This window comes from Muntiacus reevesi, chromosome 7 (assembly GCF_963930625.1).
Source record: "Muntiacus reevesi chromosome 7, mMunRee1.1, whole genome shotgun sequence".
Taxonomy (NCBI): Eukaryota; Metazoa; Chordata; class Mammalia; order Artiodactyla; family Cervidae; genus Muntiacus; species Muntiacus reevesi.
Genome location: NC_089255.1, coordinates 20,347,114 through 20,373,932, shown reverse-complemented (window position 1 = coordinate 20,373,932; position 26,819 = coordinate 20,347,114). Strand labels below are relative to the sequence as shown.

The window sequence follows — 26,819 nt, the reverse complement described above, 5'->3', positions numbered from 1 at the left end:
TCTGCAGACCCCTGAAGGAGCTGGCCAAGGAAGACCACCCAGGTGTGCCCATCACGCCAGACTCCCTGACTCAGCACAGGAAGAATATTTAGACCTTCTAGGAGGTGTCTGCCCAGAGGGCTGGTGTGGGGATCTTTGTTAGTGGGACTCCAACCTCCTGCCAGGACTCTGTCCTCTCAATGGGAGATGTCTTAGGGGATTGCCTCTTTTCCCTCTCTCTCCCGAGGCAGTCTCACCAGTGAGCCAAGTCATCAGATCTTATTCCCTAGAACTCTGCACACCAGCATCCTGCCAGCCCCTAAAATGCTGTGGCGCAGGCTGGAGCTGAAGGCCCTCTGTGATGTGGTCACCCTTAGGAAATGAAGATTAGCAAAAACGAGATGGTTGGGTCATTCTTTACTTGGGAAGACTGTTGTCTTGGAGAGCCTTGGACTGGCTCTCTTCTGACAGCATTTAAGAAGATGGCAGTGGCAGTTTACTTTTTGAATCTTTTGCATAAAAAGAGAAAGACAACTAGGAGAAAAGTCAAAAATCCTCGTGTAACATCTGCACATCAAGATACCTCTCATGGACCCCAAAATGTGAGCAAGGATGAGTCATGGATGCTTCAGGACCTATGTAATATCAGCATCTGGGCAGGAGGCAAAAGGAAGCAAGGGAGAATCCGAGAGACCTGAGAATTGGAGAGCCCCAACATGTCCTTGCTAGAAAGCATGGTAGGTCAGCTTGAGAACAGCAGCTGGAATGGGGAGGGACCTAACAGATTATATCCCAGGCCTCCCACCCATGCTACATAGTAAGCACATAACAGGTGCTTATTTAGTGTTTGTTGCGTGAATAAAGATGAAATGACATTTTCCTGGAGGTTCTTTCCAGTGTTTGTGGGTGGGAAGCAGGAGAGAACAAATCTTTGTTCTGAGTCATGTGTATAAAATTCTTTCTACTTCCAAGGGTCCCCAATACTGGAATCAGGTTGGCAGGCAGGCAGGGAGGCAGAGGCAGTCCTTTTGCTGAGCTTGTGAGAAAAAAATCACACCTTTTTAACACACTCATGCTCACACTTGCACACACACATTCAGTTTGGCCTGGGAAGAAGCAGTCCTACTGAGTGGTGAGGAGAAGATGCTCCTCAGCTAAACCAGCAGCCTCTGACATCAGTTCTAGCCCAGATATACCAGAGTCTCTTTACTGAGGATCTTACAGATGAGATGGAGAGGACGGGGTTGGGTTCTCAGCCTAGGGTGGCTGAGGGAGGTCCAGTTCGTGTCAAATCTGTGTTCAAGAAGTAGGTGCAGAGCTGCCCTTTGCCTTTGACCTTGATGATGCCCCGGCTGTAGCAGGTGTAGCCTAAGGACTGCAGGGCCCGGGCTGTCTCTTCTGTTACCTGCGATTGGAAAGGGGTGAGGGAATGCGGGGCTGTCCTTAGCCCTACCCCCCGCCCCCGCGCCTCTGAGGGGCTCCCTCACCTGAATCTTGCCCAGGACGCCTGTACTCTCCATGCGGCTGGCCACATTCACCGTGTTGCCCCAGATGTCATACTGTGGTTTCTGGGCCCCAATCACTCCAGCCACTACAGGTCCGTGGTTTAACCCTGACAAGAGGTGTAAAGAGGGGGAGTTCTGAAGAAGGAGAGGGGGGAAAGAAACCTCAGGGAACTAGACTGAAGGTGCTGGGGGCCTCGGAGGCAAGCAGGACAGGCTAGAGGAGTGCTGCTTACGGAAGGAAGTGGATGGGCCTCCCAGCTTCATGCTCCGTCCCAAGGGGTGAGTCTGGAGGGGTTTCCCAGGATGAGCTGGGGAGCAGCTAACAAAGGACTTGGGGGAGGGAGAGCTTGGGAAGGTGAGAAGGAGGTCCCAAACTGCCCCAGGAAGGGAGGGTCCTCACCTACACGCAAGCGGAAGTTGTTGAATGAGTGCTTGTTGATGACATCCAGCTTAGACCCAAGGGCCACAGCAAACTCTACCATGGTGCCAAGGTGGCCGCAGCTTTGCTCAGCATCCTGGCAAAGGGCCAGCCCATCAGGATGGGTCAATGAAGGCACAGGGATAAGGCCCACTTATGGGCCCACCAAGGAGAGCCCAAAAGAGGTTAGTAGGAAAGGAAGGGATGCGGTACCTGCTGTGCATCTTGTCCAGAGGTGGCGTTCAAGCCGGTAGCTGCCATGTAGGTGCTGCAGATGGTTTTGATCTTCTCCACCCCACTGAACTTGGGCTTGGAGAGCAGCTGTACAGAAAGGAGGCTGTGTCCCCGGTCTCTCTGGCTCTCTCCCAGAAGCCCAGCCCCAGGCTTTTGGAAGCTAAAGGACCAGTTGTGGGGTCAGGGATGGTGGCAGGGTGAGAGCTGGCAGTGAGAAGAGTTGCTGGGGAGGGCAGAGCTGGGGGATCAGAGGAGGAGCAGGAGGGCTGGGGAGGGGAGGATGGTCCTCCTGGCCAGGAGAGTGAAGTGGGAGGAGGGCCTGGTGGGAAATTCTAGAATCCAGGACATAGGGCCTGGGGGGACCCTTGGAGCTGTCACCTCATCAAAATCAGCGATTATCTCATTGAGCAGCCGCAGACACTCTAGCCCCTCATGGTTGATGCTGGATTCAGAGTAGAACTCCTTAAAGTCTGGGACTGAGGCGAAGAGGACACACACACACTCGTAGGACTGGTGGTAGAGGTCCTGGGAGGGCAGGAGGCTGGGGTCAGGGGCTATGCCATGTTCTTCCCCTTCTGGGTCTATATGGGCCCTCCTCCCTGTGTCCACACTCCTCCCCCTCGGCGTAAGAAGGATCACGAAGGAAGGAGAGGGGAAGGGTCAGGTTACCCCAGGGATGTGACCCAGGAGTTAAAGATTGGGTCTCATTGGGATTCCAGGAAAGAGAGAGGTTCTGAGTCAAGATCACCTCACAGCAATGTGAAGGGAGTCTCTTTTGGAACTGGGAATCATACCCATGGGAATTATCTTTATATCTTATTGCTGAAAAGTGCTAAGTCAACTTACAAAGATAGCTACACTTTGGAAGATAAAATGAAGCAGTAATAGCCTCCAGAACTCTGAGAAATAAATTTTGCTATTCAAACTAAAGAAAAAAAAAAAAAAAGCAATAGTAGGGAAAAGAAGAGTCTAGAGCAGCAGCATCCAGCAGAAGTTTCTGTGGTGATGGAAATGTTCTGTTGGCTGCGCTGTTCTATATGGTGGCCACTAGCCAAAGCAGCTGTGGAACACTTGAAATGGGGCCAGTGTGACCGAGGAACTGAATCTTCTATCTTAATGAACGGCCACACTGAGGCTAATGGCTACCAAACTGGCCAGTGCAGGGCTAGAGAGATGGGAGGACTGTGTCCTTCACACCGTTCCTATTGACACTGAGTGAGGCTTTGGAAGGGTATTGAGCAGCAATCAGAGAGGACAGACCTTCCCAGTAAGACCTTGGGAGGCAGAGACTGTGCTCACCGAAGACAGAGCCTAAGAACTTGTAAAAATGGAGACCCCTGACAGGCATGGGGGCTTGGGAGGCCGCCCAGCCCACCAGGCAGGAGTCCAGACAAGATGAGCCAAGCCAAGACTTTCATCCTTTGGGGCGCAGGAGTTGGGGGTGGGGAGTCACCTCATTGCGCCGATTCTGACCAATGAACTGGGGGGCCACATGGGCAGGGAGCACGTTCTCCAAGAGCAGCCGAGTCAGGTTCTCCATCGTCTCCGTCTCTTCCTGCTCTTGCCTCAGCTTCTTCTTCCACAGAAAGTCCAGGCGGCAGTAATATTCATTCTGTGGAGGGTCACAGGGGGCCAGGGGGAGACACAGTACAGGGGGGCCCAGCTTCTGAGCATTCACCGCATGATGCTTAAAACCACATCCTACACCCGGTTTAGAGAAAAACTTAACGTGCAACTCTGCCCAGGGAGACTGCCTCGAATCTAGATTCAAATGATGGAGGGCAGCAGGGGCAGAGGGTTTTTTCTTAAACATGATTTCCCTAGATTGGGGTGGAAGGGAGGGGCGGAGGGGAGGATTTAAGGGCGCTCCCATTGGGGAGCAAAGAAGAAGAAAGGGAGCAGGAAATTTCACTTAGAAGCTTCCAACGGACAGACCTGGAAATATGAGATTAAGGGAAAGGGTGAGAGAGACTAGGTCACATATCTGGGGACCCAACCTCACCCTTTCTAGGAAGGCCCTGGAGGGCTGAGCTGGGAGACTTACCTGCCGAGCCAGGACTAGGAGGGTGAAGAAGAAGATGAAGAAGGAGACTGCTCCCATCAGTTTGGGCTCCTTCAGCACCCCTGGCCTGAGGAGGCCACAGATCAGGCTTGTCCCATGGCCTCCCCATCACTTCCCGCACCAGCACCCACGTGGCCCTTGGCCTTTGCCCTGTGGGTGGTTCAGGCAGAGAGGGGAAGACAGTTCTGCTCTGTCCCATCCCAGCCTGGGCCCCTCTGTGCAGCGGCCGTGCGCACCTGGAGTCCAAGGTGCCCAGATAGAGGCGGGCGATGAGGCAGTCGGACAACCAGGCGTGGGAGTGCAGGAAGATGGAGCAGGCGGCCGCCAGCCACAGCAGCAGCAGCAGCAGCTTCAGCTCAAAGCTCATGTGCAGGAAGAGGGAGCAGGAGAGGAACCCCAACACGCAGCAGTGCATGGAGTACTGTGGGGCCAGGCAGCGTGGTCAGGAGGTGGGCCTGTCCCACGGGCAGGGGCGGGGGACACCCCAGGGCTCCTGTCCTATCGGGGGGGCAGAGGTGACAGTCACACGAACACACACCGAATGGGACTCGTGTCTGTCCCTGTCCACAGGATAGAATGGGGGAAGGGGCCACGGAAGGCTCTGGAGAAGGACATTCAGGGCCGTGAGGGACACTCACTGGGACGCTGATGAGAGGCAAGGACCCAGGGAGCTCCCAGGAGAGGTTGGAAGCCATGGAGGATACATTGGGAGCCTGGAAAGGGCAGGTTGATGCTGCTGGTAAGAAGACCTGCAGAAGACAAGAAGCTGAGGCAGGCAGGCAGCTGCTTGGGCACGAGCGTGACTTGAGCTGGGTTTCAGCTGACCCAGGGGTGAGTCGGGGCCAGACTCTGCCACAGTGGCGGATCCTGCGATCCTCCCTGGTTGGTGAGGGAGTCTCGGTGCTGAGGTCCTCGCTGGGAGTGAGCAGGGATTGGGGGAGTGGGTGTCACGAGCATTAGTCTGTCATGGATCCACTGTGTGATCTTTTGCCAACCACGTAATCTCTCTGGGCCTCAGCTTCCGCTTTTGTAACTTGGTTGGGGGATGATTCCTAAGGTGTTTTTCAGGGCCAGAATTCTAGGAATGATTCGAAGTTCTAAAAAACCTGCCAAACTCAGCTTTCAAAATCATAATGTGTAAGGTAGGGCTTCCCTGGTGGCTCAGATGGTAAAGAAACTGCCTGCAATGTGGGAGACCCAGGTTCAATCCCTGGGTTGGGAAGATCCCCTAGAGAAGGGAATGGCAACCCACTTCAGTATTCTTGCCTGGAGAATCCCATGGATAGAGGGAGCCTAGCCTATCATAGAAAAAAGATAGGAAGGATGTCCACCAAAGTGTTATTAATGACGACTATGCCCAGGTAGTAGGCTGTAAGGGAAAGGGAAGTCACTCAGTTGTGTCCTACTCTTAGCGACCCCATGGACGGCAGCCCACCAGGCTCCTCGGTCCATGGGATTTTTCAGGCAAGAGTACTGGAGTGGGGTGCCATTGCCTTCTCCAGTGGTAGGCTGTGCATGACTGTAATTTTCATTTATACTTGTCCAACACTTCCAGTATCCCCTGGCCTTAGTCCACCTGTTCTCCCAAATCCAAGGGTCCTCTTTCAGCCTCTGGAAGGTCCAGCATGCTCTGTTGAGGGTGCATAGAGCCCCTTCTCTCTCACCAGACTGGTAATGGCCATGGCGAAGACGAGCAGGATGGTAGCGGTGCCCAGAGCCACTCGCAGTCCTGGCCGTGTGGCCACCAGGACAGACAGGGTGGGTAGCCAGTGCAGCATCTTGGGGCCTTTCAAGACACACTTCTGTGGAAGAAGCATGGGAGTCTTAGCCATGGCTGGAGCAGCCACTATGGGCTGGGTCGTGGTCAGGGCCCCAGCTCGCCACTCTGCCCCTAACCCCACCTCACCGTCAGGTGCTCTGAGAAGCAGACGAAGAGGAGGAGGAAGAAGAGGAGGAAGGTGATGCTATAGGTGATGGTCAGAGCTGGAGGCCTAAAGAGAGACAGAATGATGCCTTGAAGAGCCAGAATAGGCTTTCTGTGTGCAGGGAAGGCATCCTGAAGTCTGGGCGGGAGACACAGGAAAAAGGGGTCCTGGGGATCTGAACCGGCTGCTGCTGAAGCCTAGACCGATGAAAGACATTACATGCTGATGACCTGGGAAAGCTGCAGGGCTTCGGACAGTACTGGGATAACTCAAGGACAATTTTCGAAGGGATGCGGGCTCATGAGAGTGGCTGAGGCTGCATCAGACTGGTCTCTGGGCTTTGGGGCCAAAGTTATTTCACCTGGCTGAGTTTTGAATGAGTCCTCACCCTTCCTTGCAGTGAACTAGGAGTGAAGACCTACTCCCTAAGCTCATTTTCTGTGAGATCTGGATTTCTTAATGGAAACAAAAGAAATCCAAATCTCATGGGACTGTTTTTAGAACTGAGAGATAGGCATGTGAAAATGCTCGGGGTATGCAGAAAGTGCACAGGACAGAAAACAGTGAGATGAGGGTTACGATTACTGGTTCCCCAGGACAAGTATTTTCATTTCCTCTGCGGTTCAGTGCCCTGAGCCGAGGGGAAGTAAGGGAAGAAAGTGTGGGTCAGGGGTTCTCTTCTGGAGAATCAGGGCTTCCCTTGTCTAGGGGTCTCTCACCTGTTTGTCACCAGCATCTGGATAATGAAGTTGGAGAGAAAAACCAGGAAGGTGCAGGCTGCATAGTATTTGAAGGCGGGGAGTGCAGAGAGCCGATACTGCAAGGGTTGGGGAGGGGTCGGCACCAGTTCTGCCCATTACCTTGAAGGTGTCAATCCCCAGCAAGGAGTGGGTCCCCAGCCTCACTGTCCCACCCTCCAGTTCTGACCCAGGAAGCCTCTACCGGTTCTCTAAGGAGCTGTCCTCCTTCCTCTCATCACCACCCAGTAATTCAAAGGACTAGTATGAGAGCCCTTCACCCCTCCAAGGTCACAAACTGGCCAGAACTGGGAAAGGGAGGTGGGACCCCAGGGCCTGCCCCTCCCCAAGGCAGAGAAACTGAGGTTGGGAAGTCCTCTGGTGCCATTTCCCCAGCCTACCTCTTTCTCCATCTCCTTCTCTCTGAAGTACAGTGTCAGTGGATTGAAGTCCTTTGACTGTTTCCACTGTCTGGTGGGAGGTGGGGGATAGGAAGCCCAGAAGAGGAAGGGGCGGGAGGGGGGTGCATGGTCAGGTGAGTGGAAAGGCTAGAGCTGGGAAGGTGTTCCCTTCCTTTCCGGGCAGAGGAAGCACTGTCCTTCCTCTCCCACCCAAGCCCTGGCCTCCAGCCCTCCCAGCCCTCTTCAGATCTCCATACTTCTGAGAATTGAGCTGTTCGATGACCTGGAAGAACTTGGCATCCCCGGTGTCTAGTTCCTCATCAAGTCCCCGCGGGGTACGGCTCCTGCACAGTGAGAGCCCAGCTGTCACCAGGAAGACTCTCGAAAGCATCTGGGCAAAGCAGGAGTAGCCCCCCAGGGAGGATGGAGGTAGGTCACAGGGACGACCCCACTCAAATTTGCTCAGGCCACCTCACCGGTCCAGGCTCCACTGGGGGCTGAAGGAAGACAGGGCCTTCTCCTACAAGGAGAACACAGGGATGGAGGAAGATGAAAGATGGTGAGCATCCTCCACCATGGTGGAGCCTCTCTGCAGCGAGGCATTTCAAATTTGCACGGGCCTTGACTTGAGCATCTGACCCAACTCTCTCTCTCTCCCTTTCTCTCTTTATCTCTATCTCTCTTTATACACATCACCATTTCTATCTCCATTTCCATTTCTACCAAATCCTACCTGCCCACAAACCACATTTATTTCTTCAAGCTTCTTTCTGACCTTTCAGACTCCAAGAGTCTCTATGCCCTCTGATTTCCTCGTAGTTTCTATCACTTAAGAGGCAACCCTGGGGGGGACTTCCCTGGTGGTCCAGTGGCTAAGACTCCATGCTCCCAGTGCAGGGGGCCTGGGTTTGATCCCCGGTCAAGGAGCTAGATCCCACATGCTTCAACTAAAGCCCAGCATAGCCAAATAAATAATAAAAATAAAAAAACATAAATATTTTAAAAAGAGGCAACCCTGGACCTTCTGTAGGCTTGATGGCTGTGATTTCTTGTGTCTCATCTTCCCTAAAGACTACAACCAATTCCAAAGGCAGTGACTTGCCCATCACCCCATGCAAAAAAAAATCCCTGTTGGTTGAAACTGGAATGGCAATGCAGAACACTTTGAATCTCCTCTGCCCTTCCATGCTGATCAGGCTGAGCTGGGAGGTGGTCGGGGAGAGAACCAAAAATGGAGAAGAAAGGGGAAGAGGAAGAGAAACCTGGTTAGAGTCATTCTCTTCTGCACCAAAAGGAATACGCAATGTGTGCAGAGACGTGAGAATGAGCATGCAACTGAGGATGAGTGCCAAGGAAGGAGGTGGAATGCCGCAGCCACTACCGAGGGCAAGATGTAGGGTGACCATCTTTCCCCACTCCCCTGGCTCACGGGAAGAAAACAGGTCACAGGGGGCCACCCTGTGGGTTTGGCCCACAAACCAAAACCCTGTGTACATGAGAGGAGCAGAGCGGGAGAGACAGAGTGATTGAGAGGTATGTTTTTGGCATGGAACCATCTATACATCTACACCTCAGTCTAACTTTTATCAAACTACCTCCTGTCCTCCCCTATGCCTATAAATTATTTAAAGGCAGGGAACTATCTCATTCATTTCTGTCTTTTCCAGAACTACCCTAGTGCATGCCACATAGTAGGTACTGAAAGATTGTAGAAGGAATAAATATGGATGGATGGTAGCCACCACACAAACACTGCCCAGTCACCCCACAGTTCCACATTGTTTAATAGTAATCCAAGTGTGATTCTCAGGATCCTTAACATTTAAATGAGACCCTGGAACGTCAGGGACTGAGAAGGGAGTCTCTGGGCTGGTGTGGTCCCGCATGGAAAGATACCTTAGAACAAAGGGTTCCCACTCTGCCCTGACACTTATTAGCCTGCACAACAGTGAAGGATTTAGGGAGGCCTGGCAGGGTTCTGAGGAGGCATCCCCACCATGAGGGATGAGGATTGCACTCAACACTGTCTTAAAGCCCCTGGGCAAGCCCCCTTCTCCCCTACCCCCACCGGGCGGCCTCATCCTGCAATAGTCACTGGGTTTTGGGTCCTTCCTTCCTCTCCATCCTGCCAGCAGAGCACTCTGACCTCTCCCCTTCCCCAAGCTGAGGCACTCAGCCACTGAGCCCCTACTGCCAAGGTCCTCCACCCCTCCCTGTCCCCCACTGCTCACTGATCTCTGGCCTGCTTTCCTGCTGGATGGGAGGGTGGGGGACGACACAGAAAGGGTAGTCTGGAGTCGCCCCATAAATCCAAGCAGGTCTACCTGGCTGAGAAGATTCTGGGAAGATCTGTGGACAAGTGGCTAGGAATGCTGAACAGTTTTGGGGAAGATGGGGGTACAATGGAGGAGAACAGGCTGAGAAATTGAATCCCACGGCAAGCCTTGAGGAACATGGCCTGGGTCCCTGCATGAGGGGGTTCAGGCCACTCGTCATCAAGTACCAAGAACCTGTGGGGGAGATGCAGGCTCTCCAGGCAGGTGATGAATCACTCATTACTTTGAAGTGCTTTGCATAGATCAGCCAGTAACGTCCTAGCTTTCCCCAGATAAGGGGTGGGCCGACCTTCCTGCTCTCTCCCCAACTCTGCCCACTCATGGTTACTTCCTTCTTCGAGGCCATGAGAGATTTTCACTTTCACCTCATCTTATCTGTGTGCAAGTGCTGGAGAGTGGGGGCAACGAGTGACTGGCCTCCACTGTCCTGGTCCCAGTAGGGACTTAAGATGAGAGCATGCAGTCTGAGCTAAACAGACCCATTTCCTGGTGGGAATGGGTGTGCAGCACTGGCCTCAGAGTTAGGAGGGAGTATGGTTCCAGGGGAGGGGGCTTCCTGAATGGAGGCTGGGGAGCAATGGACATGGTGTCTATGGGGTCTTGAGTCTTCTCTGAACTGAGCTCAGAGGGAAGTCATCTTTGTCCTTTCTCTGGAAAGGGCAAGGAAGGTCCTGAACCAGTGACTGGCGTGACCAGACAGTTCAGGACCTTGGGATGTCATCAAAAACTCACTGGTGGAGGGGGCAGGAAGGGCTGGAAGTGGGCCACGGGGGTGAGTTGATGTTAAGTGCTGGGCTCATGAAGTTGGTGCACATACCGGGAGAGGGGTCGAAGTGGACACAGGGCTCTCTACATGGCTCAGGTGGGCGAAAGGCTTGGCTGCACCCCAGGACTCCAGGTAGCGGGTCATCAGCAGTGACGGACGCATCTTGGAGCCCTCAAGAGAGGACAGCAACCCTCCTGCAGTGCCCTTCTCGTCTTCCTCTGCAGCCTGGGCCATATGAGGGAGTCATATGAGAGTCAAGATCACGTTGACTTGACTTCCCCATTCTCCCCACACTCCTTTAAGGCTTGTGTCCCGTCCCTCGTGATACACACATCAGGACCCAGGAGCTCAATCTCTGGCATGGACGAGATCAGGCTCATTGGCTGTGGATGTTGGGGTGGGCCAGGCCATGGGGTCTAGGCGGGGTTCTTACCCAGGGGTCGATGACCAGGTAGGTCGGCTCCCCTAGCTCCCGAAGGTATGGGTCCCGGTGTTCCATGGCTGCATCCTCCACAGCATAAGCCCCGGCCAGCAGGGCCAGCGTAGCCCCTGTGATATGTACTCGTCTGGAAGAAGGGGGCAGGGGGAGTAAGGAGGGAGGGCTTCCAAATCTCTCATTTCTTTCGAGGATCTTTCCTGGAGGTCTGACTTCCAGCAAGATCCTGTGCTACAGGGGGTATCTCCCAGCCCCCCTCACTGTCCCCAGGATCTCCCTGAGCCCCACTTGGGAACATGCTCATTTTAAAGAACTGTGAAAACCAGGCATGTGGGAGGCCTGATGGGTCTTTTGCTATAGCCTCCTGGAGCCCCAGCTCTCACCCTGGCACTCCACTCGCCTCCATGTGGTTGGCCAGAGTGACGTCATGGGACCAGACATCATACTGCCATTTCTGTAGCCCGATGACCCCGCAGAGCACGCTGCCTGAGTGCACGCCCACACGCATGTTGATGTCCACGCCCGTGGCTGCCCGGAGTTTCCTGAGCAAGATGTGTAGAGAGCAGTCTGAGTGCTGACTTCAGCCCTACCCTTGCTGTACCCCTCCCTCTTTCCAGGAGGACTTCCACCATTCTGTCTGCTCCTCCGCACATCCATCCTGCCCACCCCAGCTGACCTGATGGCCCGGCACATGTCCAGCCCCATGCGCACACAGTTGATGGCATGGTCTGGCAGTGAGAGCGGCAGCCCGGAGACACAGTAGTAACAGTCTCCCAGGATCTTGATCCGCATGCATTCGTGCTCCTAGGGGAAGGGTGTGCAGGGGGTGGGGGCACCTGGTTAGCAGCCAGAGGAGGCAGGAAGGAGCTGGGACAAGTGGGCACAAATGTGGTATCCCTGAAGAACTTCTGAGTTGGGAGTGTCGAGATTAGATCTAGGGCCTCCCTCAACTTGATATGGGGCAGGCTGAGGTTTTCTATGTGGGTGTCTTTCTCAGAAGGGCATCTGAAGGGTTGGGATGTTTGTGAATCTCTCCAGCTTTGGCACATGTAGGGTGTATCCAGATTTGAGCATATGAAAGTCATCTCAGGATTGAGGGTTTTTTTGGGGGAGGACACCCAAGATTAAATTCCTTGGGGGCATCCCTGGGGATGCTAAGTTGAGGATGCAGAGGGCAGAGATTTCCCTTGAAAGAGCCTCCTAACATTAGTGCATCAGAAAAATCCATCTAGATTTGGTTGTGGTGTCCAGAGACACTTGTGCTGGGACTCAGAGGCTGTTTGGGGGTGTTGTGGTTGGGGCATCTGTGAGGATGTTGAAAGGTCCCTCCAAGTCTGAGGTGTGCAGTGAGCAGTTCCATACCTGGGGATGTCTGAGAGGGTTTCCTACCGCAGTGGAGTATCTGGGAGCCCACATGAGCTTGGAAGTGGGGCTGGGATCTTATAAGGCAGGACTTTCCCTGGCTGGGTCTCTCCAGGGTGGGGAGTTTGAAGGTGGGGAAGGAAGTCCCCTCTGACCTTGGCGATTTGGTCGAACTTGCCAAAAAGCTCGTTGAGCATAAGCACCAGCTCCTTGGGGGAGCACTCACTGGCCAGTCGCGTGAAGCCCACGATGTCAGCATACAGCACGCTGGGCAGGGCAGGGCAGACAGCATCAGTGCGGCTGGGGTCTCAGCCCACGCCCCCTCCCCTCTGACCATCCTGCTTCATACCTGACTCCCTGGTGCCTCTTGACATAGAGGCTGTGGAAGTTGTTGGTGCTCTCTGGCCGTGACCCCTGTCCAGCCTGCAGTCGTGCCATGATCTCCTCCTTCATCTCTCGGGCCAGGTAGGCAGGAAGGATGGACAAGAGAAGGTGTTCCTGAGGGAGGCAACTATGAGCACCAATCCTCACCCCCACTCCCTAAAGCCGGGGGCCCCACCCGCCTCAAGCCCCTAGGAGCCCGCAGACTCCCCCAGCCCCAGAGGTGTTCACCAGAGCGATGGCCCAGGTCCTTCCCACCACCCACAGCCCGGCTCCAGCTCTGCCCGGCACTGATCGATGTTGGGGATTAAACTTCCAGCACCAACACAGGAATTAGAGCCCTTCGTTTAATATCATAAGGGCTCTAAAGGGCTTTCACAAGATTCAAGTTTTTTGAACCTCATAGCCGCCTTCCAAGGTTGGCAATAGCTATATTTTACAAAGGAGGAAACAGCTCAAGTGACCCGCCTAAAGTCATTCAGTCTCCGGAGCCCGGTTGCATGACCCAAACAACTCCTCTGTCCGAGCCCCAGCCCCACTCGGCCTCCTGGCCTGGAGGACCTGATGCTTCTTCTCGGTGTCCAGTCTCCGCCGCGAGTGCAGGGAACTAAGCGCCTCCCGGAACGTGGCGCGCAGTGCACGCTCCATCAGGGCCTTGTGATAGGCTCCGGCCACGTTCCCACACAGGAACAGCACCACGTTTGCAGCCAGCTGCGGGGAGGGTCAGTCTCAGAGGACGCCGCTACCCGGGGCGGGAGCGGGGGGCTAACTGAGATGGCAGGGAGGACTCTACAGTTAAGAGTGTCTCGAGGCAACGGGTGCCGCATTGTGGAGTCTATAGGGGGCTCTTCTCCCTCACCCCACCACCCCCATCCAGACCCTTGATTGCTGCACCAACATAGCCTCTTCGGTCTAGAAACCTTCTGCCGGAAATACCTCTCCACCATCCCCGCCCACGCGGCAGCAGGAAACTGCTCACGCTCCAATTTTTACATTCTCTGTGAAGGTTCTGGTAGCCACATCTGTCCCCATCGCCCTGGTCCCCTGGAGAACTCCCTTCCCCGGGGGCCAGAGCCCTCTTCTGGCGTTTGCAGGCATGGCGCCTGCACTGTGGACCAGCTCCACCAGGTCTGTGTTTGAACCTCGGACCCTCCCTTGTACCCTGCCACGGGAGTCAGCTCGACAAAAAAGCTGGTGAATGCCCAGAGGAAGCAAGCAGCGCCCAGCGGAGCCAGCCCCGGACCCAGCCCGTGCTTCCTGCGTGCTCACCTGTGGCAGCAGCGCCGGCCGGGCGTCAGGCTGAGGCCCAAGATACAGCCCGAGGACCAGCAAGTGTGAGAGTGAGGAGGTGACGCCCGCGGTGATGGCGTCCCGCATGTCCAAGGGCAACATGGCATACACAGTGAAGATGACGAAAAGGAAGAAGGACACCTGGGGAGACGCGCATTGGAAGTTGCAAGCTCATGCGGTTCCTCCAGGCCTGGGTGCGTGTTTGAGGCCTAGGGATCCCCATTCCCCTGCTCCCCCTGCCTCACCTGGTCCCAGGCGCTCACCACACCCCCGGTGAACAGCAAGCTGTGGCCTAGTGCGAGCAGTGCTGCCCACACGAGGCCCGACAGGGGACGTGTCCAGCGCTGCAGTCGCTGCTCCCGGGACGCCAGGACCAGCAGCAGTGAGAAGCCGCCCAGAGCGCACAGCACAGTGGTCAGGAAGGCCGGGTCTGCGGCCAGCTCCTGGTGGGGAGGGGGACACGAAGCAAGACTGGAATGTGGGGTTTGGGGAGCTAATCCAAGGAGAGGAGGAACAGACAGCAGTGAGCAAAGCACCTCCACTTGTCTTTCACATTAGATTGAAATACATGAAAATGCTAATAATCTGTTTTTAATCAACAGAGCCAGCAGTCTCCTATGATTCAACTCACTATCTCACTTGCATAGTGCAGGGCGACTGAACCTGGACCATCTACCCAGAAGACCTTGCTCCAACCTCATATTGGCCACTATGACCTTTCTGAGCCTGAGGTTTTTCACCTGTCAGATAGGAACTATAGCACCCTCCCACCCCCATCCCATCCCTGGAATCCCAAAGCAAGTGAAAAATTCTAGCTCACAGAGGGACTGAGCGTGAGTGTATCCAATCTGGCCAATTGGCTTGGGAAATTCCCTGCCTGGGGCCCGAGGCCCTGCCCCCACCTCCCAGTGCTTCGGCAGGGGGACACCGAGAAACTCCCTTGCCTGCCTAGCAGCTGGATCTCCCCATTCCTCAAAGTGTAGAAGCACCACCCCGTTCCCAGTCTCCACCATTTGTCCCCACCTCTTCCTGGACTTGGAGGAGGACCATTGGTCTCATCCAGTGGGTTTCCCACCTTGCCTCTGAAATGTGGGAAGAAAATATGGAGCGGGATATTTCCAGAAATGGAACTGAAGAGCTCTTTTCCCCCACAAAAGAAGCTGGAAATAGGTTATCTGGAGACTAAATGAGAGTGGGGTGGAAAGTGCTTTTTGGGAGTCTGTGGGTACAACTGCCGCACAGCCCCCGAAGAGGGAAAGAAAACCAGGAAACAGATTCCCATGGGGCCCAGTGTAATTTCCCTCCTGGAAAATTGGAAAACCTGGCGTTGGATTTATCCCAGGACCAGCAGATCACAGGCGCTGGTTAAGATTGGTCAGACCCACAGAGAAATTAGAACAGAACTCTACAGGGAAAAATAAATAAATAAAAAAGAAGCTTCGAGGGCCCAGCTGTCTCCTTGCATAGGCCCAGAAACTGTGGCCTGAGAGGCCGTGACTTGTGCAGGGTCACTGCAGCTCCTAGCAAGGTCCAGCAAAGAAAACACATCGAAAAGAAGACCCATGAATCCCAACCCTGAAAATGCCCTGGAGGCAGTGCCTGTCCCGCAGTCCTCAAGGACGCCTGCCCCAGAGCCCCCCTCCACCCCCCTGCTCACCCTGCCACTTGCCCAGGCCACAGGGAGCAGCGCCAGGAGCCCCAAGAGCACGATCAGCAGCAGCAGCAGCAGCAGAGGGTACTGCTGGCTCAGGCTGTAGTAGGTCTCGTAGAAGAGGTCTTCACTGGGGGGCTGCCGAGGACTGAAGAGGCGGGCCATGGTCTCGCTAGCCCTACGCCACACCGCCTGGGGGTAGATCCCTGGGGCTGAGGAGGGTTAGGGTGGGTTACTGTCTGAGGCCCCAAAAGCCCCAACTGTGCCCCTCTCACCAGGAGCAAGCCACTTGCTCCCAGACCTCCCAAGCGCAATCCTGTCTCCTTCCAGGTACTCTCTGGGCCTCCCAGCCTTCTTCAAGCTGGTGCTGAGGGGATGCCCCACTCATTTGATCGTCGCCCCTCAAACCCAGACTGCAGAGGTGCTCAGGCAAAAGCCAGGGGCACAGGATTTAAGGTGAAAGCAAAGGAACCCCAGCCTCCCCCTTTCCCCCCAACTCACGGCCGCGATGCTGCTGCAGCTGAACCGAGTAACGCTGGGGCAGGTTATGGAGTCAGCGTGCTGCTAGGCTAGAAGCTCTGAGCGCAGGGCAAGAGGCGCTTCCCTCCAGGCGCCTCGGCCCCCTCCCACTTCCCCGATGGGACGGCCCGGCCCTTCCTGTGCCCTAGCCAGGCTCGGCACTCCGCCTCCTCCCCCACTCTGATTGTCTCTCCTGACACCACAGCCTCCCCACATCTGCTCCCCTCAAGGAAGGGGAATGCAGACCGCGGGATAGATGCAAGGGGTGGTGTGGGCCGCACCAAGTGTCAAATGTCAAAATGGCCCCAGACCTTGGGTGTGGGGAGACTGAGGGTGGGCTGGAGCAAAAGCTGGCAAGGATGTGGGGAAGAAGAGCATGGTGCTGAATGGGGACCGGGGTCTAGGTCCAGATGAGAGGCAATCCTTCCCTGCCCCTCCAGCCTGGATGGCAGTGCTGTGGCCACGTCTGAGCGGTCTATACTCCAGTGGTGTCCAGCTCCATGGAAGGGGCACGTCTGTGCGTAGCTTCGTGGAAACATTGCTGTCCACTCCCAAATGCCAGCTGAGAATCAAAGGTTTCCAATGTGTCCATGGAAGCAACGTGTGCGTGAACGTATGTGGGGGAGGGAGGTGGTAGTTTGGGGGCTGACCTACCAGAGAGACTAGGGGCTTCACGCAGGGCAAAGGTGTGCTGGGGTCCGAGAATTCCCAGGGAGAGCTCCCTCCCCAGGACTCCACTACCAAGTGTTCACAGCCCAGAAGAAAAGGTGGTGGCAGGACCACAGCCCGTAGCCTCAGGGTTTGGTTTAGGGTGGGGTCTTGCCTGCTCTACAGGAAGTGCTCTGCCCTGAGATTAGAGCTGCCCCAGGAGCCAGGATTCCTTCCTGCCCCCACCGCCAGCAGGGCCCTGACCTAGTGTGCCACAACACTGCCCACCCACAGCCCTCAGCATCCCACTTCTGGCCATACAGAGAAACCACAGTGCCTCCCACTCCCTCGATGTCAGCTCCCCCATCTCTCATCCACATCTCTTCCTGCCCCTGGCTGAAGCTTTAGCCTCCTTCATGGTGCTTTGGTTAAAATTCCACATTTATTGCCTCCCAGGGCCACAAAGACAGTTCGGGTGAAGGCCTGATGCCCTCAGAGAAAGTCTAGGCTAGCAGCCTCAAGTCCAGAAGGCAGCTGAGAAGCTGCTTCAATTCTTGCTGTTTTGATACCAGTCCTTTGGCACACTCCAGGCTTCAGGTTCTTGCGGTCCTTCTTTTGAACTTTCTCCGTGAGGGGTGCTCTGAGGGCCCCAATCCACGCCCCCATGTGCCACACCCTGCGTGGATAAGGCAGTTCCTCCTTGTATAACCATGCGGTTGTTGTTTCCCAACTGTATTCCTTGGCAGTTAAAGATGGTAGGAAGCCATGACCCTTGAAGAGAGAGAGTGAGGATGGTGGGAGGATTAAGTGGCTGGAGATTTATAGTAAGGAGAGCAGCAGGATGGAGGGGCAGCGACACCTCGTGTTCACCCTGGGGAAATGCAAGTGTGGGGTCTCAGTCTTTCCCTTCATGCTGCACCTTCAGAATTGGGTTTGCAGAAGCTAAAGAGGAGTGGCAACTAACATCTGAGACTCTGATGTTGTTGTTCAGTCACTCAGTCATGTCCAACTCTTTGGACCCCATGGACTGCATTACGCCAGGCTTCCCTGTCTTTCACTATCTCTGGGAGTGTGCTCAAACTCAAGTCCATTGAATCGATGATATCTGGGTCTTTTCTGATGGGAGACCCTCTGGACCGACACAGCGACAGTGGAATGGAATTTAGAGGTTCATAGCGCTGGTGTTGGGGCAAGTCCAAATGCTCAGGGGCCAAGTTGGCTTTGCTGTGTGAGCTCAGTGGCTGTCAGTTTCTTCATTTACAAAATGAGAAGACTGGGGAAGGTGGGCTCTAGCCCTTTCTCATCCCCCCTCCCCAAGTACCCTGGATCTGCATTTGTTCTTAAGGAAGAAGCCAGTAGGAGACTTAAGTGGGGAAAGGAAGGAGTGGGGAGTGGGTACCTGGTACCAGGTTCGGTGCCGGCCCTCTGGGAGGCCAGCTGGTGTCACGTCTCTCATCCCCCTACAAACAACACAGGGCTCTCAGGCTCCCTGTCCTGGAGCCCGTTCCCTTATGGCAGACACCCTCAGCCCCAAGTGTCCCCTGGCAAGAGGACAGGATTCACAGGAGTCCCAGCGATTCTTGTAGTCTTGCCAATGTCTCACCTGACTCCCTTGGGGTCCAGGGCCTGGGGTCCAAGCAGAGGTGGGGCAGGGATTCTGGTTTCTGAAAGGTAAAGTCTCTGGAGTCTGAGGAGGTTGGGCTGTTGAATCTGAAGATGTCTCTGCTGTCCAGGCAGACGGAACCTGCTGTCTCTGGACCCTGATGCTCTCAAGAAGGTTTGTACATTTTTCAGGAACAGAGCTGGGGCACCCGTCCAGATTCAGGTTCATCATTTCAGAGACCAAGGCATCATGGCTTCCTGTGGTTTCCCTAGGACCATCTATTTCTGTCCTTTCCAGGCCTGGGCTGTTGCTGCCCCTGTGCTCAGAAAGGAACTCCTTCACCTGTAAGGATGGGGAGCTGGCTGGGCATGGAGGTGGGAGAGCTGGAGTAAACCCAAGGGAGTTGGGTCCATATCTGTTACCTGGGAACTCAGGGATGGGGTGAGGAGAGGGGGGGATCATAGGCAAAGCTTAGAGAATGGTGGTCAGCATGGGGTCATTGAGTGGCCAAGGTAGCCACGTTGTGCCATCCTGCCCAGCTGCTGGGTGGGGGTGGGGATGTTGAGCACTCACCATGGAGACTGCATCATTCATCTTTCTACCAGACACATCTCCTTTATTTACCAGATCAAGGACTTTCTTGGTGGTTGTTCGGCATTCTAGAGAGAAGGCAGAGTGGGGGGCAGGTGAACAAAATTTCTTTTCCGGGGGAAAAGCCTCTGCTGACAAATTCAGGCCTATCTTGACTGCCAGCTGGATGACCAGCGCACCTTGGAAGGAAGGTCTCTTCTGGGGCTCATGGCTCCAACACTGCTGCATCAAATCTGTCAGTTCTTCCAAGCCAGGAGTCTCAGGCCCAGACGGGGGCAGCTCAGTCAGTGGGGGCCGGATCTGCCTCTCACACACTGCTTCCCGCATCAATGATGTCTGGGACACTACTAGGGTGGGGGTGTGTGTGTGAATAGAAGGCATTCAGAGTATGACGGCTACCCCATCATGGGCAGGGGTGGGGAGCGTTGCAGATGTGAGGAAGGAGTGGGGCAGTCTGAGCAGGTAAACAGGAGGAGGAGGGCTTGGGGATTGGGGGATTGGCGGCTTGGGGGAGGGGGGCACCTGAGGTGAAGGATCCCAGAGTCTGTCTTACTCTCAGCTTCTCTTCCGGCTAGCACTGCCCACGTTAGGATCCCAAAGCTGCAGGAGACACAAAGCTGAGGCCTGACCCAGCTGCTGGCAAGATTCCTTTCTATACAGCATCCCTTCGAAGGACCCAGACAGGTGTAGAAATTGGGGATATATGTTTGGAGTGGGTGCCTTACCTGTAGACATCACTGGCCCTGGAGGCCTTCCGGTTTATATTAGCCAACAGTTCTGGGGCCAAGTAGGCTGGGGTGCACCCTGACTCCCCAGATCCTGCCCCTGACTGTGAGCCACCCTGAAATGTGGACAGGCCAAAGTCTGCCACCTGCAAAAGGGAGATAAGAAGGAGGAGATAGGGAATGGGCAGGTCCAAGAAACCCCCAGAACCCTTTTCTTACCACCACCCCCCCCCCAAAAGGGCAGGCCCAGCCTTGTAAAGACGGTATGGAGGGTTAGGGGAAGGGTAGGACCAGTGGGGCCCCTGGTTGGAGGTCTGGGTCCCCTCTCCATGGCACTGGGTTGAAGTCTGAGTCTCCTGGGCTAGATCAGCTACGGATCTTTGGAGGGCCCTGTGGGGTGGACCTGTGGGACTGACCACGTTGGTCAAGGCCTCTATCACCTGGTGTGGCAGGGGCCAGAGCTCCAGGCTGGGCCTTGACACTTGGGCAGCCCTGTGTCCAGAGGGAGATGGTGAGGGTATTCAAGAGACAGGGCTGCAGCAGGTACAGGTCCTATGTCCCGTGGATGGGGTTGGGGCAGCTCTGGGGCAGGACTCTGTCCAGAAGCTGGGCTGACCTTGGCGTGCAGCTCTGAATCTAGTAGGACGTTGGAGGGCTTGAGGTCCCGGTGGAGAAGCACTGGGTTCTGGCTGTGCAGATAGCACATCCCGAGCACCAGCTCCTGCAGCAGGCGGCAGAGGAGCCGCCAGGGCCGAGGGCAATGGGGCTGCAGCAGCACCGCCAAGGAGCCGTTCTCCATGAACTGAGTTACCAGAGCCGGCCCAGACACGTACTCCCACTCCAACTTCTCGGTGACCCCCAGGAGGAGCAGCACATGCTTGTTGTGCAGACTGGACATGGCCTTCACCTCCCTGGATATGGCCCTCCTGCGCTCAGGAGAGGGCTGCCGTCAGCTCTGCTCCCGAGAGGTCCTTCCCGGCCGCCCTCAGGCCCCGCCCCGCGGCACAGCGGCCCCTCCTCCCCGGCCCGGCCTCCTGGACCAGACCCCGGCTCCGGTCACTCACGAGTTCACGATCTTGACCGCCACGTCTAAGCCCCAACTCCTGTGATGTGCCCGGAAGACGGAGCCAAATCCGCCCTTGCCTATTAACTCCGGGTTCTCCAGTTCCTCGATGGGCACCAGCGGGGCTGAGGCACCTTTGGGCCTGAGAGACGGGAGCCAGGTAACCAGCCGGCCGTGGCCCCAAGGCCTCCCTGCTCCCCTCCCAGCTGCACCCCTCTAACCGCCCCCACCCCCCCGCCCCCGTGACGGCTCGGCGCTGTCAATTCGAGCCCCAGCCTCTCCCCTGGGATCCTCTGTGCCCTGGCCTTGGCAGGGGGGACATCCATATCTCACTCTGCACTCACCATAACGTAGAGCCAGACATCAGGCTGGAAGATGAGAGAAGCTCCTGGAAGTTGCGAGCCCCCACGGATGAAAGAGGGGTTGGGGGCTGGGAGAGGGGTCAATCTCCAGGCTCCTTCACGGTTCCGCCTCCAGCCTCCCCGGGTTGCTCTCTCGGCCTGAACCACTTCCTTCTTTAATTGATGCCTCTAGAGTCCCGCCCCGGGGGCGGGGAAGGGCACAGGGCAGGGTGCAGAACAGAAACTAGTGCTGTTCCTAGGGTGTCAGGTCAGGCCGAGTTGTCGCTGGGTGTCCTCGCCCTCCAGGAACCCACAACCACCTCCCACCACTGGCCTCTCTCCCTCCTTCCTCAGGATTCCCAGCTCCAGCGCCAAGCCTGGGATACCGCGGCGGGACTGGGGTGGGGGCGGTGGCGCTGGGGAGGATATCACGGTCCTAGGCTTCTGTTCTCCCATAGCTGCCCTAAGAGTATAGCTAACACTTCTCTAAAGCTCACCACAAGCCATTAGCTCATTTAATCCTCACATCAACCCTAAGGGGATAGGTACGCTTTGGTTACTTCTTTATAGGTGAGAAAGCCCTGAGTTTAAGTACCCGGCCCAAGCTGACCCGGAACTGACGTCAGAGCCTGGCTCTGAACCCTGAAGCTCTGCCATTTTCACAAGGGCATCAGCAGGTGGGGAAGGTGTGGAGCGTTCAGTGGTCTCTATTCCTTCTGCATACAGACCTCTCCCAGGGTGCTGTGGTGAGCTAGGTGAGCTGGCCCGCCCGAGAGTTGCTGACACTGGGGTGTACACGCCGTGGAGACCCCGCAGAATCTCTCTGGCCTCTCTCCCCACGACCACTCCTCCACTGCAAGCTCTCTGCTTAATATTAATAAGTGTTCCTGACAGACATGCTCTGGACTGGGGTCTTGGAGAACTCAGGAACTTGGGGAGAGTTCAGGATTCAGGGTTGATAAAAGGTGTTCATATTTTACCTGCCCAAGGCCTGACCATAGCTGCAGGTTGTGGAATTAGATACGACCAGCCTTAGGCACTCAGTCCTTCATGGGGAGACTCAACCCTGTGGGTCATGGGCCAGGACTCACTGGAAGGTGCTCACCTTGTGGAACTTTCCATCCTGCCCAGTGGTCCATGGACTCCTCTAGCCGGAGCAAAAGCGGCCTGCAGTTAACTGTGGTGTCTCCAGAAACTGGAACTCCAGCATACACATCTTGTATTCTGGCGGAGTCAGTGCATGCCATTTTTGACCTATTTAGGGAATTCTTAAACTGTAGTCTCTTTAAAAACTGGTACAAGGTATGTACCCAATAAATATTTGTTGAATTAGATTAATAAACGAACAACCCAAACTTTTTGAGGCTTCACTGAGATGCTAATCTTCCCAGGTGGTGCTCCATACTCAACCGAGAGGAGATAGGAGGTTGGATTTCTTTATGGTTTGGGTCTCTTCATGTACCTACCTGCACAGTTGACAGAATTCATCTGAAGTCTTATAGTGATATGGTGGTATCTCACAGAATATAAAGGCATGTCTGGCAGTTCCTCAAAAAAGTCTAGTTCAGGAGCTAAGGGCCATCAGAGAGGACAGTCATTCCTTTCATGATTCTTTTTGAGTTCAAGGTCTCAACACCTGGCCTCCGTTTGAGGAGAGTAGTCATAAAGGATTAGAGGTGCATTTAAAAACCTTTTACAGCTAGATTTCTTTAGATTGACATACGAACCTGGGAATCAGAAGAAGTTCCTGTAAAGTGTAAGACTGGGGATGGTGTCAGAACCTGTAATAGTTTTTGACTCAAAATAAACCAACTTGGGCTTCCCTGATGGCTCGGTGGTAAAGAATCTGCCTGTCCATATAGAAGACACAGGTTCGATCCCTTGTCCAGGAAGATCCCACATGCAGTGGGGCAACCAAGCCCGTGTGCCACAACTACTGGGCCTGTGCTCTAGAGACCATGAGCTGCAACTATTGGAGCTTATGCACACTTGAGCCCATGCTCCACAATAAGAAAAGCTGCTGCAATGAGAAGCCCTCGCTTCACAATTAGAGTCTTCCCTGCTTGCCGCAACTAGAGAAAAAGCCCATACAGCTACAAAGACCTAGCTCAGCCAAAAATAAATAAAAGTACCCACTGAGTTTCCAGCAAATGTATGAAGAAAAAAAAGTCCATACTCAGGCACATCATCAAGAAATTTCAAAAAAATATAAAAAACAAACCAAGCGTCTTTAAGAGAAGGAGGGGTAGGAAGAGGAGCCTGGAGTGAGTGCCTGAGAAGACCTCTGCTTTCTTCTTCCAGCAGTGGGGAACTGGCAAGGCAGAGTTGATTCCTGGGTTTTGAAGCTCTGGCCTTTTCTGAGGCCGGATACACCTGACCCTGGTTGTCCCAGGCCTTTGGAGTCTATTTGGGTGTCTCTCATTCCTTTAGTTCTTTATAGCTGATTGTCTTCAGTGACCTTCAGCCCATCCTTTGTACCTGTTCTGATTCCCTATTTCTAGTTGCTGGGGTGCAAGTGAGGGGCAGAGATTGTGGTCTCTCTTCTTTCATATTCTAGCCCTAATTCTCCTCTGTTGTTTGATTAAGAGATTTCAATTATAGACCAAATTGTATTAATTGAGCTGACAGTAAAAAAGATTGTGGAGAATTTTTTTTCCTTAGTATTTGACTATTTTATATTAACAGGTATCACTTTTATAAACAGGTAAAGAAAGAAAAAGGTTATGATGTATGCAAAGATTTAGTCAAAGAGTCGGGGTATTCACTGAACTGTTGTTTAAAATAGTGAAAAAATAGAAACTTAAATACCCAATAATAGGAAAAAGATTGAATACATTACACAGTGGAAGACTATGCAGCCATTAAAATGGTGCTCTAGACCTGTATTTATTAGTGCAACAGGTGTTTATCATATATCAAAGGAAAAAAAGCAGGTTACAAAACAATATATACCATATAATCACATATTTTTGGCTTGCTTCAAAAATTCTCTTCCAGTAGTGTGACAGAGTTTATAGAAGCCTCCTATGGCAGAATACCTAAATGCTATATAAAGCACAACAAACATATTTTAAAAGTAACTTGGTGAGGTCCCGAGGAAATAAGGATAATCTCCCAAGTGCGTCCCCCTGAAACAAACAAAATAATACAAAGCAAAAAGGAAATAGTAAGTAAACAGAGAGGTCAACCAAGTAGAAACTTAGAGCTTTGGGAACTGGGTAAGGGTAAGAGAGTTTGGGGGAGAACCAGAGAGTAAGCCCTATAGCCTAAGAAGATGAAAGAGCTAGATGTGAGACAACTCTATTCCCCCCAAAGCTTGGACTCTCAAGGGGCTACATGCTTAACAGAAAGGAAGAATTCCACCTGCTTGCAGAGGGAACCTACAAGCAAACCTATCCAGACTGCAGCACTAGATGTCAACATTAATAAAAATGTTAGCTTCCATGTGAGTTCTGCTAACACAGGGATTTGCGGTTGGAATTTTAACTTTCCCTTCTTTTAAGTAAACCATAAGCTTAAAACGTTAAATGGCCCCATGTTATTAATTGTTCTTGAATTCCAACAGAAGCAAATGGAATTCTCCCTAGAGAAAAGCATCTTCAATCCAAACTTCTGGATTAAATTCAGCCAAATATAAATTCATCAAAAAATTACTGAATATATATATGTAAGGATTCAAGTCACCACAAATGAGTATCAGCAGGAATGATAATCAACAGGCTTAAATCTTTAAGGGGTCCAGAATTTGGAAAAATCAGATGAAGAATCTGAAGCCATGGGGAAGTGTTTAAAGAAACAGAAGATGGAATAGAAAACATAAACCAGGAATAAGAGATGATAAAAAAGCCCGGAGAGATGTAGGAAAAAATAAATTATCAAGAAATAAAAAATTTTATGTAACCATTAAAATTAAAACTGCCATACAGAAGATATAGCTGAAGAAAGTACACTAAAAGGTGGACCTGAAAAAATTCAGCAGAATGCAGCAACAGAGACAAGCTGATAAAAAAAGGGTTGAGGCAAAAAAATTGAGGTGATCTTTCAGTCATCAAATTGGCTTCTCCATGAGGAGAAGAGAAAGAAAAATGGGGCAAGGCAATATTTGAGGAGCAAATGACTGAAAAATTTCCAGAATTGATGAAAGACAGGAATTCACAAATACAGAAAGTACAATTTATGCCAAGAAGGATGAATTTGAAGAAATCCACATCTAGACACAATTCAGTAAAACTGCAGAACAATGAAGAACAACAAACTAAAGGCTAGAGAGAAAACATAGATCATCTACGAAGAAATACAGCTAAACCAGTGGTACAATTCTCCACAGCCATTAGAAACCAGAAGACACTGGAATGATTCAAAGTGCTACAATAAAGGGGGAAAATCTATAAACATTGAATTGTATCCTCAGTAAAGTTGTTTTTGAGACAAAGTTTTTTTTTTTTTTTTTTTAAAAAGACACTTTCAAATAAGTGAAAACTGAGTTTAACGCCTACAGAGTCTTCTAAAGAAATTTCTTAAGAGTCACCTAAAGAAATTTCCAGTGGATGTGCACCAGGAATATGAAGAAAACCTACCCCATGTGAAATGCAAGAAGGAATATCAGTTTTCTCATAAGTTCAACCACAAAATTATTTAGCATCATATCAGACTCAGAGAAATGAGAAGGTGTGGTTCGCTGATTTTAAAAAGGATCTGCTGGAACTTTCCTGTCTGTCCAGTGAATTAAAAACCGAGTTTCCATTTTAGGGGTCATGGGTTCGATCCTTGGTTGGGAAACAAAGACCTCACATTGCCACATGGCCAAGAAGAAAAGAAAAAAGCAAAAAGGATCTGTCACCAACAATTCCACTTCTGGAATTGAAATTCCACTCAAAGGAATTGAAAGCAGTGGCTCAAACTGATATTTATACACGAATGTATTTATTGGTGAGATGCAAGCATTATTTACAATATTAGTTGTAAATGCAGCATTATTTGTAATAGCCAAAACGTGAAAACAACCCAAATGTTCATCAGTGAATGAATACAAAATGTGGTATATGCCATACAATGGAATACTATTCAGCCTTAGAAAGGAATAAAATTCTGACACAGGCTATAATGTGGATGAACCTGGAAGCTATTATGCTAAGTGAAATAAGCCAGTCACAAAAAAGACAAATATTGTATGATTATACTTTTATGAGCTATCTAGAATAATCAGTTCATTGAGACAGAAAGGAGAATGGTGGTTGCCAGGGGCTAAGGGGAGAAGGCCATGAGGAGTTACTGCTCAAGTGGTACAGAGTTTTAGTTTAGGAAGATGAAAATTTCTGAAGGATAGTGGTGGTGGTTATACAACAACATGAATGTACTTAATGCCACTGAACTGTACATTTAAAAATGATTGAAGTGGTAGATTTTATGTTATGTATGTTTCACCACAAAAAGACCTGCTAAAAATGTGATTCCATATATTAGCTAGGAAGATATGAAGATTTCTATTAACATTTAGTTATTTGGTTTGAACATTAAATTTTACTGGGAAGAAACATTGAACTTTATGTATATATATAAATATCTAAATGAACAAATAGAAAAATGTTTAAAGTGATGGATGGTAGGTTTGCAGGTGCTGTTGTTTTCTTATATTTTATATTCATATTTTTCTGTGTATTTTTAGATTTTTATTTATTTATTTGGCTGTCCCGGGTCTTGGTGGCGTGCAGGATCTTCATTGAGTCATGCGGGCTGAGTAGTTGTGGCCTGTGGGCTTAGTTGCTCCAAGACATGTGGGATCTTAGTTCCCTGACCAGGTATTGAACCTTTATTCTTGCATTGCAAGGCAGATTCTTAACCACTGG

The 26,819-nt window shown here is 52.5% G+C and overlaps 2 protein-coding genes across 4 annotated transcripts; both read right to left on the bottom strand.

Annotated features, from left to right (window-relative positions):
• Nucleotides 1-394: 394 nt before the first annotated feature.
• ADCY4 (adenylate cyclase 4) lies at nucleotides 395-16,099 on the bottom strand. 2 transcript variants are annotated; one of them, XM_065940994.1, is made up of 26 exons: nucleotides 15,985-16,099; nucleotides 15,490-15,695; nucleotides 14,078-14,275; nucleotides 13,812-13,973; nucleotides 13,104-13,253; nucleotides 12,511-12,659; nucleotides 12,317-12,428; nucleotides 11,476-11,603; nucleotides 11,183-11,341; nucleotides 10,797-10,929; nucleotides 10,415-10,588; nucleotides 7,738-7,781; nucleotides 7,519-7,605; nucleotides 7,262-7,331; nucleotides 6,843-6,940; nucleotides 6,105-6,189; nucleotides 5,863-6,000; nucleotides 4,837-4,947; nucleotides 4,435-4,619; nucleotides 4,181-4,265; nucleotides 3,590-3,748; nucleotides 2,515-2,661; nucleotides 2,116-2,223; nucleotides 1,885-1,999; nucleotides 1,467-1,591; nucleotides 395-1,384 (listed from the first exon to the last, which is right to left on the bottom strand). In XM_065940994.1, the coding sequence occupies exons 2-26, from the start codon at nucleotides 15,646-15,648 to the stop codon at nucleotides 1,232-1,234; spliced, it is 3,234 nt and encodes a 1,077-aa protein (XP_065797066.1). In that variant the 5' UTR covers nucleotides 15,649-15,695; nucleotides 15,985-16,099; the 3' UTR covers nucleotides 395-1,231. The 2 variants fall into 2 exon arrangements, with proteins under 2 accessions (XP_065797066.1, XP_065797067.1); XM_065940995.1 differs by lacking the exon at nucleotides 6,105-6,189 and having other exon boundaries at nucleotides 7,545-7,605.
• A 173-nt stretch (nucleotides 16,100-16,272) lies between these two features.
• Nucleotides 16,273-21,209, bottom strand: RIPK3 (receptor interacting serine/threonine kinase 3). Of its 2 annotated transcripts, none has more exons than XM_065940033.1 (10): nucleotides 20,977-21,209; nucleotides 20,634-20,774; nucleotides 20,186-20,495; nucleotides 19,570-19,715; nucleotides 19,398-19,444; nucleotides 19,024-19,188; nucleotides 18,827-18,912; nucleotides 18,254-18,595; nucleotides 18,050-18,110; nucleotides 16,273-17,421 (listed from the first exon to the last, which is right to left on the bottom strand). In XM_065940033.1, exons 1-10 carry the CDS (start codon nucleotides 20,994-20,996, stop codon nucleotides 17,198-17,200), a joined length of 1,542 nt encoding a protein of 513 aa, XP_065796105.1. In that variant the 5' UTR covers nucleotides 20,997-21,209; the 3' UTR covers nucleotides 16,273-17,197. The 2 variants fall into 2 exon arrangements, with proteins under 2 accessions (XP_065796105.1, XP_065796104.1); XM_065940032.1 differs by having other exon boundaries at nucleotides 16,274-17,421; nucleotides 19,024-19,191; nucleotides 20,977-21,207.
• Nucleotides 21,210-26,819: the final 5,610 nt, after the last annotated feature.

What these genes read in the sequence shown, in the direction of transcription:
- RIPK3 (XM_065940032.1), bottom strand. Translation starts at nt 20,996, where the DNA reads ATGTCTGGCTCTACGTTATG. An exon ending in AGGGCCAGTGATGTCTACAG is followed by an intron (nt 19,445 to 19,569) that starts GTAAGGCACCCA and finishes TGTCTCCTGCAG; the next exon opens with CTTTGGGATCCTAACGTGGG. An exon ending in TGAATGATGCAGTCTCCATG is followed by an intron (nt 18,596 to 18,826) that starts GTGAGTGCTCAA and finishes CCATCCTTACAG; the next exon opens with GTGAAGGAGTTCCTTTCTGA.
- ADCY4 (XM_065940994.1), bottom strand. Translation starts at nt 15,648, where the DNA reads ATGGCCCGCCTCTTCAGTCCTCGGCAGCCCCCCAGTGAAGACCTCTTC. An exon ending in CTGGGCACCTTGGACTCCAG is followed by an intron (nt 4,266 to 4,434) that starts GTGCGCACGGCC and finishes TGGCCTCCTCAG; the next exon opens with GCCAGGGGTGCTGAAGGAGC. An exon ending in CAACTTCCGCTTGCGTGTAG is followed by an intron (nt 1,592 to 1,884) that starts GTGAGGACCCTC and finishes ACCTCTTGTCAG; the next exon opens with GGTTAAACCACGGACCTGTA.